General features: G+C 35.9%; 1 protein-coding gene across 8 annotated transcripts in view; it reads right to left on the bottom strand.

Annotated features, from left to right (window-relative positions):
• LOC106883769 (phospholipid-transporting ATPase ID) overlaps window positions 1–12109 on the bottom strand; it is a 212086-nt gene that overhangs the window by 154834 nt on the left and 45143 nt on the right. For 7 of the 8 annotated variants that reach the window (XM_052978605.1, XM_052978602.1, XM_014934894.2 and 4 more), the window contains exon 2: window positions 11326–11386. Coding sequence is in view for 5 of the 8 variants with exons in the window: in XM_052978602.1 (XP_052834562.1) it covers window positions 11326–11370 (45 nt within the window). In the remaining 3 variants the exon portion in view is untranslated. Of the gene's footprint in view, window positions 1–4957; window positions 5553–11325; window positions 11387–12109 lie in introns of those variants that run through there. The other variant, XM_014934893.2, reaches the window with a different exon arrangement.

Genomic DNA, 12109 nt, shown 5'->3' with positions numbered 1-12109 from the left:
GGGGGGGGGGTCTCTTGAGTCTTAGCAAGGATGAGAAAACTTCTGTGGTCCCCTCGTTGGATAGGGATGTGCAAAACAACCTCTCTAATGCTGGTGGTACAATAAAATGCATCCAAAAGGGACCAGTGGTTGGTGATAGAAAGGGCATACAGCCATAGAAAGCATACCAAAACTGGAATGTACAAGTAAGATGTAGTTTTCACCTCATCAAGAAATGCAGTGAACATGAATATGAACTGATTCAGTGTGTGTGTGTGTGTGTGTGTGTGTGTGTGTGTGTGCATGTGTGTGTGTGTGTGTGTGCGTGTGCGCATGTGCACACACACACATATGCATGCATACATGCATGCATGTCTCCTTGTCTTGACACCATGTGATTGTAGTAAATGAGCATCATTGTCATACAAGCAGTGTCAATGATTTTCCAATATTCTGCAAAAACAGGTCCAGTTATAAGGGAAGTGTTATCTTGTTTGGAAACAGGTCAGGTTGGGTGACCAGAAGGGCATCTGGCTAAGGTAAATTTGCTTCAATGAACTCCATCTGACCTATGCAAGCATGGAAAGGTGAACATCAAAACAATGATGTTGATAGATTCCCTTATTAATTTTGAAAATGGAATGTTCCATTTCTTTGACTAATATAGTCATTGAATTTTATTTAGTGCAAGTGACAGTATTTTCTAAAGATACGTGTCTCTGTCAGGCAGTATCAGTATGACATGAAGTATGCCAAGGCTGGGTCCTCAAATCAAAGGTACAGTTCAACTGACAGTCTTCTCTATAGTGTTTACACTACAAGGATGGAACTAATCCAAGACTATAATGGAAAACAAATGCTTGCCAACAGTACCATGCAGTGGGATCAAATCTGGAACAAATTTCTTAACCACACCCCACACATACAAGTAAGAAAATGTTTAAGTGAATGTATGTAATAATAGATGCAGTAGGCATAGCTGTTTTGTGAGAAGCTTGCTTTGCAATCACATGGTTTGGAGTTCAGTCCCACTGCACGGCACTTTGGGCAAGTGTATTCTACTATAACCTTAGGCTGACAAAAGCCTTGTGAGTCGATTTGGTAGAATCCGTCATATATATGTGTGTGTGTGTGTCTTTGTGTCTGTATTTGTCCCCCCACACCACTTGACAACTGGTGCTGGTATGTTTACACCCCCATAACTTAGCAGTTCAGTAAAATGAACTGATAGACTAAGTATCAAGCTTTAAAAAAACATAAGTACTGGGTTAATACATTCAACTAAAAATTCTTCAAGACAGTGCCCCAGCTTGGCCGCAGTCTAATGACTAGGAGATCAAGTCAATACCGAGGGTTTCATGTTGATTAGTCTCAAATGGAATTAACTGCAATAAATGCATCTATTGATTATTCTACATGAATTGGTGATTATTTCAAAAGGAAACTATGTATACAAAACTTTGTGTCTGACATCTTAGTTACTATATACACACACATATACACACTTCAGACTATTTTGTTTTAAGTTCTCCTATTCTTCAAACCTTTGGCACTTATTAGTTTTGAAAACTATGTAACACACTGTGGATCATATGAGTTAATCCTTTGTTAAGAAAGTATTTCTAGCGTTACTGTAAAACAGGTTTCAGATCAAAGCTTTGCAAATCATGCAGTTCTGGTCATCAAAGAATCACAATTTCAATCTAATTGAGTTTCATTTGCTTCAGTGCAGTTATTTAGAACTATACATGTTTTCTAAGTTAAACTATGTATATATGAGTTGATATCCAGAACAAAACATCCGATTATATAAATTTGTCAGTGTCCAAGAAAAATTATGTAACACCATAGAACATATAGGATTAATTAATTCTATGTAAGAAAATATTAGACTTTTCTCTGAAACAATGTTGGGTTTGTAACTACTAATGATGACACAACCAAAATAATGCAGATTCAACCTACAACAATGATGATGTGATATAACTGGTAGCCTTTTACTACTATTGGGTTATTATTAGCATTGATGAAATAATACATTCATAAAAGAGATAAATCCACACAGCATATAATACATACACACATACATGTATAGATATTTGGTGGAACAAACAGGAGAAACAGAACTCAGCACATGGTTATATGGTTTTTAATCAGAAAAGTTACAAAAGTGATCCAAGGACAAAGAGTTGTAACTATTTTCCTGTGTATGTGTTTTTATGTTTGTCTGAGAGCTAATGAGCAAACTTTATGCAGTTGCTTGAACTGAAAAAATTGTTGCCAAGTCTTTCCCAAATGTTACCCCACCATTTTCAAAATGGGCATAGTTAGGCATAAGTACTTGACTTAAAGCGTGAGCCACTATTAACAGATATTATCTTATAAATAAGAGAGTTTTTTTCTGAATGTAAAGCCAACTATAGTTTCAAAATTAATTACAACATAGGCAGTGTATTTCATAGGAAAATTTGTTGCACACAGAATAATACCTGGTTTTTAGGTACCTTTTACAAATTTCATTGCATGCTTTCAGACAACTAATTCCTTCCCTATTCATATTTTCCATCACACATTGGTCTATAAAAATGTCTGGGATAGGCGACAGCTGCATCAATCTCACCAGTGTAAGGAGGCCAACAAAGATCATGGGCAATGTACTTCCACCTATGGATTAATCTCACCAACCAGAAAGAAGGTTTCAAGAGTGATGAACAATATTCTCCTCCCTCAGAGTAACTTATAAAAAGTATAAAACTATAGGTTTTGCCACAAATATTAAGTGAACTTACCAAATGCTAATTTGACACTAAAGTATTTATTTTAATGTGTGTGTGTGGTGCTGCATTATTTATGTTAGAGTCCAGTTAGGTGAGAACTAATGATATATAGCCTTTGAGTGAATGCTTAGCCTGTTATAAATGCTAGCAGATATACTTTAAATCATACCTCCATATATCATAAATTAGGAAAGGGCATTTTAGAAAATGTAATCCTACAAACTCTTAAAAATAAGGGGTGGTTATGGTTGGAACACCTTTGGTCATTGTTCTGCTCAATGAGGGTTGACCTGGGGGCCAAATAACAATAATAGTAAATTAGCTGTTGTTGCATCGGAGCCTTTAGGATGCTAATAGTTACATTTTATAATTATTTTTTGGCCTTTTATTGAGATCTCCATGGGTTACAGTGACCACTGTTCAACAAATATTGTTTTCTTTTTTGTTACATTGTTTAATTTCTATGGCTTAATCAGAGGAGGAGTGGACGATGCCCATGACTCTTCATTTTCAGGGTCATGGCCTCTCTGATTAAAACTGCCAATTTTAAACACTAACATTTCAAAGAACAATCCAAAGAAAATTTGTACAAGATCATATCTATGCTTAGTGCTGTTTGAGAAATGAAAAATATTAGAAAAACTGTCTCCAGAGTATTCAGTAGCTACAATGAAATTAGGAACTATATAGTTTTTAACAAGCAATCTGTCCTTACATTGTATGTTACAACTTAGAGAAAGTTGTGAACATCTTGACTTGTCAGAATCATAAACTTCCTGTTTGAAAAAGAAAGTATAGCAGATCCAGTAGAGTTAAGTATCTTGCCTGAGAACAATACAATGTTAGCAACAGAATATAAACATACAATGCATGATCTTTATCCACTAAATTATTACCCACTCTACAGACATAAAATTATACATACATATATATACATACACGTATATATACAACATAGACACACAAACACACATACACATTACTTATATCCCATGAAGAAAATCACTGAATGCGAAATAGAACAGGAATATCATTTCCCTGTTGTACTTAAGAATGCAGAAATATTTTTAAGCTTGAGTCACTTTAAAAACAAGCCAAGAAATTTAACCAATTACTCATTAGATTTAGACTCTTAACATCCACCCTGGTTTAAGAGAATTTATAGAGTGGTTAAGTGAGCAAATAAATCATGCATGATTAAACAAGAAATGACATAAAAACAATATTAAACTGTGTTGGTGAGTTGAAGTATGAAGTTAGAGAACACACTTGAAAATGAACAGACTACTAATTGTGCATGTCTGTGTATGTTTGCTTGTAAGTGTGTAAAGCATTGCATAAATATTTTTTTTTACATGTATATAGAACAATTTATTGTATATACATTTGCCTGTGTTATGTTACTATCTGTATATACATATATGCATGATGATAGCTTGTAGATAAGAAGAAATATAAAAAACTGAATAAATAATAAAACTAAATTGTTATAAATTATTATCATTATAACTAACACTATCATCATCATTTTAGGCTAATGATGATAAAACAAGATAGAAAATTAGTACAAGATTTGCCTGTTATGCAAGTAGCAAGCAAAAGAAGCGGCACCTTATCATTAAAAAGATCGACAAACAGTTGTAATAATATTCAACCATGAGGGGATAGTGGGGATAGTATTGGACAAGCTGCAAGTAGCCATGAAATAAGAATATCTTAGGTTACCAAGCATGTGTCTTAAGACTTGTTAGGAAATTGTTTAGCAATTTTCACAAACATCACCTGCCCATGCTTTCCCCCCTCCCACTACCTACCAAGTAAACCAAAAGAACATCAATAAATTCATTGAGGACAAAGCAAGCATGGGTACTACCTACGTCTTTTTTTTTACTTATTATTTTATCTATTCACTTCCATCCAATCACCTATGTATGTATTTAGTTCTATTCATTCACTCATCAACAGATATAATTCCATCCACTCATCAAGTTCCATCCAACCACCTTAGTTAACCATCTTTGTTTCACTTTATCCATCTATTCATCTACTTCCAGCCATCCAGCTATCTATCTGTCTATCAATCTATCTTTCTAGCTCCCTATCTATCTACCAAAACAAATTATCCAATATCTGTGTATCAAGCTATATATTACTGTATCCATCTTCTGCTACAATTATAAATGAGATTATCCAAGTTTTACCTGTGTGATCCCCTGATTCGACTGTCATCCTCTCTCGATATAGAACTTGCTGTTTCGGAATTAAAACACAGTAGTTCCTCCTCCATGGTTGGGGGTCAGAAGGTTGTAATTCCAGTGTCAATGTAGTTAAACAGCGGCTGAAATCTGTCCGCTCCTTTACTTAAAAAAAATCAAAATGGGGCGGGGAGGGGAGGAAGATTGATGTGTTGAAAAGCCACCCTGATGAGGAGGGAGGTCGGAAAGTGAGTAAGAAATAGTACAGGAATTTGGGTGCGGGAAGAGAGATTGGGGTGGGACATAAGAACTCCAAAATTCTGAAACTCAACTGAGCTCTAAGCAACATGAAGCATCAACAGCGGTCATGGGGATGGTGTTGTCTGATGCCACTTCCAAAAGAAGCAGCAACAAGAACAGCAGCAGTAACAAAGATGATGACAGCATGAAGCTCAGTGTCACACTGATGAGGCCAACTGACAATGACAAAGATGACAGCAGCAGTAGCAGCAGCACCTAAGAAGACAACACAGCTTCCCAAACATAAACATCAGCAACAGCAGCGGTGATAACAACAACAGCAACGTAGTAGTAGTAGTAGTAGTAGTAGTAGTAGTAAGAAGATGAAGAAGGGTGAGAGAAGGCCATCATCATCTATTTCATTACTGTCCACCTGCCAGAATAAAGAACATCATCGCAAACACTAGTCCCTCAAGCACGGCAGCACATGAGAGAAACACATAGCAGCAGCCAGTTGTTGTCATCAACAGCAGCAGCAGCAGTTGTATAAGTAACTGCATGCCTGCTGCTGTTGTTGCAGGTGTTGATAAGGAAGATGATGATGATGCTGATGCCATTCCTGCTGCTACTACCACTACTACTACTACTACTACTACTACTACTGCTATTGCAACAGCAGCAGAGGGAGGCTGATAGTGCTGATGCTGCAACTGTCTTTGACTTCTGTTTGTGTCTTGTTTACTACTTCCTCATCTCTCACATTTTATTCCTCTTCATTTTCCTCGGTCATTCATTTCCTTTGCACCTTCTCTCATTCATTACCTCCACACTCTGATTCTATGTCCCTTTCTCCGTTTCTTCATTCTTAAACATTTATTCCAGATCAATCGACACTCATTTCTTGCTACTCTGACTTTTCCATTTCACTCTTACTCCTTCTCCCCACCACCACCACCACCCTCTTCATCTTCACTTCTTTTACTCTCTTTCCACCTTCCATTTTCACTTCACTCCACCCTTTTCTGTTGTCACATCGTTCAACTCCTTTTTCTCTCTCTCTCTCACACACACACACACACACACACACACACACACACACACACACACACACACCTGCTCACTCCACTCCTTTTCTTCCCTCCACACCCTAAATACTCATGTTATTCTTTCTGCACTCACTCCTCCTTCATCTATCCTTACTCTAGTCATCTCACCAGTCTGGGAGGACCAGAAAGGGCTATGGGCAATAGCATATTTCAAATAAAAGAACAAAAGGAAATCCCTCCCTTCCACACTTTTCTCAATTCCCAATCACTCTAATCCCCACTCTCTCTCTCATCAAACCAACTTGCACTGACCTGCACTCCACATTTTATCCACTAATTCCATTTTCCCCAATCAATTCTCAACATGCCCTCCCTATCATGACTTCTAAACATATCTCCATACATATTTTCTTTTCATTCATGGATTCATTTCTTCCATTTTCCATCATACAAATCCACTAAGTCCTTTCCCTTCCCACTTTCACATAAAAGAACTGTCATTCACCTTCCAACAATTTACCCATTTCCTTCCCTCACCTCACCCTTTATCTTGCACCTCCAACTTCCCTAAATTCCTCCACTCCTTTTATTAAGGACATTATTTACCCATTTACTCCATATCTTTTGTATTATTATTATTATTATTATTATCTTCTTATTAGATCTTTCTCACTCCTTTGTAGCATTAAGGTCCTCTTATTACCAATACACTCAATGAGCAATGCAGTGCTCCACCCATCATATAAATAACCAATCCCCAAATTAAAATACACTATATTTACCATGATCACACTCATAAAATCAAAAGCTGAGATTGATTCATTTGTGCCATAGTTTAAGCATTAATCAGCTGATTCCCACCAGATCGCCTTTTCACTTGGGCTAATTTCTTTGCTTATTGGGTTTTTTGGGGTTTTTTCTGAGAACTCCACTTGTTTTCTTGAAGAAGTTTTATCAATCCTGTTGCCTTGGAGGGAGTTCTTATATTTTTATCAATGCTGTTGCTTTGGAAGTTCTTATATTTTTATTTCCAGTGCTGCACAAGGCAGTGTTTACTGTGAGCAACTAGGTTGAATACCACTTATTTACACTCTCATTAACATATTTTAGCTAACACTGGAAGGCTTTATTTATTTTTTTTTTTTTCTGATGTCACCATTCTACGTTCTCTTCTTCACCTTTTACAGCCACCTTCTTACCAACTAAAGTCCTGTATCTGAAGATGGCCGTCAAGATTCACTTAATAATCAAATTTTAGAAATATATTAAATGACAAATAGCCCATCCATTTCATAATGTAATCTGCTTGACCCTTTTGTTATCATATTTCTGTTAAGATACTCTGTGTTTCTTTCAATTAATTTTAAATATAACAAAGAATTTAGTAAAATAACTTAGTTATCATTAAGCTAGTGTTAGGAACATAAATTGGTGGAAGGTTCTAATTCAGAACTTTTGAAAACAAGACATTTGTACTACAGAGTCAGAGGCGGTTTCAAGCGGGTTGGTATCAAAAGGGTTAAAATCTCCATCAAGTCTCATTCTACAATCTTAAAGAAAGGACATTATATAATGTAGTCCCACAAACCCCTAAAAACATGGTACAGTCTTGATTGAAATGCTTTTGATCACAGATCTGCTTGATAAACGTTAACTTAAGGCTAAAAAGCAACTACATAGTACATATACCTCATCATGCCATCAGTTTAAAATTAGTAAGGAGTGAGAGAGAGAGAAAGAAGTATACCAGAACAAAGGATTAATCAAAGTACTAGGTCAATGCACAGAGTAACCAGAACCAGGTGAGATAAATTTAATGTTAAAGGGGAAAAAGTTACTTGGTTGTTGATTCTAATCCTATTTTGTAGATGAATAGCAGACATTCAACCTTTAGTATATATATATATATATATCATCATCATCATCATCATCATCGTTTAACGTCCGCTTTCCATGCTAGCATGGGTTGGACGATTTGACTGAGGACTGGTGAAACCGGATGGCAACACCAGGCTCCAGTCTGATTTGGCAGAGTTTCTACAGCTGGATGCCCTTCCTAATGCCAACCACTCAGAGAGTGTAGTGGGTGCTTTTACGTGTCACCCGCACGAAAACGGCCACGCTCGAAATGGTGTCTTTTATGTGCCACCCGCACAAGCCAGTCCAGGGGCACTGGCAACGATCTCGCTCGAAAATCCTACAGGAGCCAGTCAGGCGGTACTGGCAACGGCCACGCTCAAAATGGTGCATCTCATGTGCCACCCGCACAAGAACCAGTCCAGGGGCACTGGCAACGATCTTACTTGGCTTGCCGGGTCTTCTCACGCACAGCCCATTTCCAAAGGTCTCGGTCCGTAGTCATATATATATATATATATATATATATCATCATCATCATCATCATCCTTTAACATCTGTTTTCCATGCTGGCATGGGTTGGACAGTTTGACCAGAGCTGGCAAGCTGGAGAGCTGCACCAGGTTCCAGTATGATTTTGTCTTGATTCCTACAGCTGGATGCCCTTCCCAATGCCAACCACTATACAGTGCATGTTGGGTAATTTTAACATGGCACAAGTGCTTTTACATGGCACCAGCTCCAGATCAACATTTATTGTGTAAACTTATGCTCAAAAGCATCCCATCATTTAAGGAGTATTTAGAAATACATTATTCAATGTGTCTTTATCTGCATCAAATAATTGAGTTTGGCAGGTGAATAACTACATAGAAACTACCTTGATTAGAGTTGGGATGGAAGAATCAAAAGCACTTTGGGTATTAGAATCAGTAGAATATCAGGTAAATTACCTTGTAGTATCTGATGACATTCAGAATTCAAAACATGCCCAGGTTTACACTGCATTTCATCTGTCTGAGGTCACTTTAAAAAAGGTACCGATCAAGAAATAAAGTCGATACAATCAATTACCCCTGGAAGGTAGTGCTCCAGCTTGACTACAATCCAATGGTTGAAACCAGTGTGCATATATATATTGTAGCTGTGTGGTAAGAAGGTTGTTTCCCAACCGCATGGTTCTGAGTTCAGTCCCAATGCATGGCACCTTGGGCAAGTGTCTTCTACTATAGCCTCAGGCAAATCAAAGTCTTGTGAGTGGATTTGGTAGGGAGAAACCGAAAGAAGCTCGTCATATATATCTTTGTGTCTGTGTTTGCACCCCCGTCACTGCTTGACAACTGGCGTTGGTGTGTTTACATCCCATAACTTAGAAGTTTAACAAAAGAGACTAACAGAATAAGTACTAGGCTTAAAAATAAGTCCTGGGGTCGATTTTGACTAAAACCCTACAAGGCAGTGCCCCAGCATAGCCGCAGTCAACTGACTGAAACAAGTAAAAGAGTATATATAATCATCATAAGTCCATTTTTTTGGTGAAGTGCATAGATCATATAGCATAGATACATCTGAAGACATTTCACATATATATTTAGGACAAGTGAAACTGGCAGGACAAATTCCTCGCTAAGCACAAGCACACACACACATACACACAAACTCACATAATATATTTAGAAAAAGAGATGGAAAAGAGACAAAAACTTTCTCCAATCTCACATTAAACTGAAACAAAGCCTCAGTATCAAGATGTATTGCAAAGTACAGCAATATAGTCCTTCTATCAAACCCATTGAAGCAGAAATAAACTGAAAGATACTTAGTATCACTTGCACAAGCATTAAATTAGACATTAGAAAGTTGAGCCCCACAGATGAGAAAAGATTTTTATTAGATCAGGTATTGGGAGATTCATCTTCACAAATGAGGAAACAGAATTGAAATGCACAGAAAGAGGTTATGTTGCTGACCTATACAACTTGCACACACCTACAATAACAGGCTTAATATATAATTAACAATGCTTGGTCTAAAATCTCATAATTTTTTTTAATATTTATTCGTTTATAAACACTTCCAGTCCATGCTATAAACATTTTTTTAAACCCAAAGAATATTAAAATATTCAAATGAGCACACTGCCAGACAGAGTGCAGGTTTATATAAGCCATACCCCTTTGAGTGAAGATAAAATAAGATGGCTAATCACTATTTAAAACCACTGCTGTTCCTGAAAGCTTTCAATCAATTAATTTCCCAATCATTTTGTTATTCGTTTACAAGCATTATGGAATTGAAAAGATTAGCTTTGTTTTTCTGATGCTTTCATTCTCTATTTTCCATATTCAATGAGACATGGTTTACAGATTGATTCAGGATATCAACACAAAATTCACCCCATTTTTATTCAGATTTCAACTTGATAAAAGGAAATTCATTTCCTCTCCCATAAACCACTCCACTCTAAAGAGTGTGCCACAAATTTTAATAAATTCTTAGACAGTAATAAATATAAACAAGGGGGAAGTAGGTTGTCCATGTTAAGTCCAGTTGCATTTAATTTAATGTTTAGGTATTATTTTCAGAAAGATCAAACCGATACACACATATGCACATAAATTCAGACATACACACATAGCTGTGCTTATACACACACATACCACACACACAAAAATTTCTGAGGTGGGGAGAGGTTTCACTTTATTAACCAATAATGTATGTAAATATCAAATAAATGTATTTAATATTGGTTTGAAAAACTATTTGCTGGAAATATTTTAATATAACTTTTATTACAGAAAGGAAGGCAATAGCAATAATTAAAGTATTTCAGATATTTTTTTTATCAACCTTTTTCAGGTATTTTTAAGAAAAATATTTTCTTCAACTTTTTTTTTGTTTAATACAAAAGCACTACAGATATTCTAAATTATAGCAGCATTATCATCCTCCTCATCATTATTAGTATCTAATTTTGCTTTATGAGAGGTTATTCTGAAAAGGTTACCAAGAATTAATAACTTCAGAGTTTGTAAGACAAGAATAATTCCTCACTGTTCAAGAAACACTGACCTTCAAGATGAGCATTTAAAAACCAAAATTAACCTTAATGCTCTCTCTTTTTTTGTCCCCTTTCTTAATATGGGTAATATCTGCATTTCTTAACGTTCATAGTGACAGGAAAAATTACCAGGTATGAAATAGCAGGAGAAATAGGCAAATAAAGCTTACCCTATTATTTATAGAACTTCTATGGGAATGTTTTCTTTCAGACATCAGCTACACAGTTAATCTGAAAAAGAAAGGATTATTTATACTCAATAAATTGAAAGAGGAAATACTAAAAATAAAATTTCAGCTACTCATACGATAGATTGCATTAAATTTTGATCTATAATAACAAACATAAAACTACACTGCAAGAGAATTACATTCAACAAATATAGTTAACATTGAAAGCTATATTACACAAGCAGTACGAGCCAAAAGGAACTTTTAATTTATAATGAGAAGAAATACACAACTACACTCAGGCAAGTTACATTGACTCTCTCCATTGATTTATAAAAATCCTTGTTTTACAATTCACATTATAAACACGATTTGAGAAAGAGAAACTGGTCTCAGATCACATATTTATTATTCACAAAATGACTGTATTCACACTACAGCATGACTGCCACTCCCTCTTCTCAAATTAGATACCATATAAATCTTGCTTTTTTTTTGGGTTATTTTAACAGTATTATTTTATCTCTACTACATAATTTATCATTTACTTGGTATTAACAAGATATGCTATTCTATTAATATGTAGTATGATAAGGTGTCCTGTTTCAATTTGGTGATTTCTACATACAAGAAGCAACTCTTTAATTAGGTTAAAAATTAACTGTTGAAATTTTAATACAAATAACATTAAACAGTGTGCTGGAGGGGGAGTGAGCCATGCCAGTAGACCTGTTGCTCTTTTCTTTTTCATGAAATCAATTTTCATATTGTGTAATATCATATA

This window comes from Octopus bimaculoides, chromosome 2 (assembly GCF_001194135.2).
Source record: "Octopus bimaculoides isolate UCB-OBI-ISO-001 chromosome 2, ASM119413v2, whole genome shotgun sequence".
In the NCBI taxonomy this organism is placed as follows: Eukaryota; Metazoa; Mollusca; class Cephalopoda; order Octopoda; family Octopodidae; genus Octopus; species Octopus bimaculoides.
The sequence above is the reverse complement of the archived record's forward strand: the minus strand, read 5'-3'. Positions and strand labels throughout refer to the sequence as shown.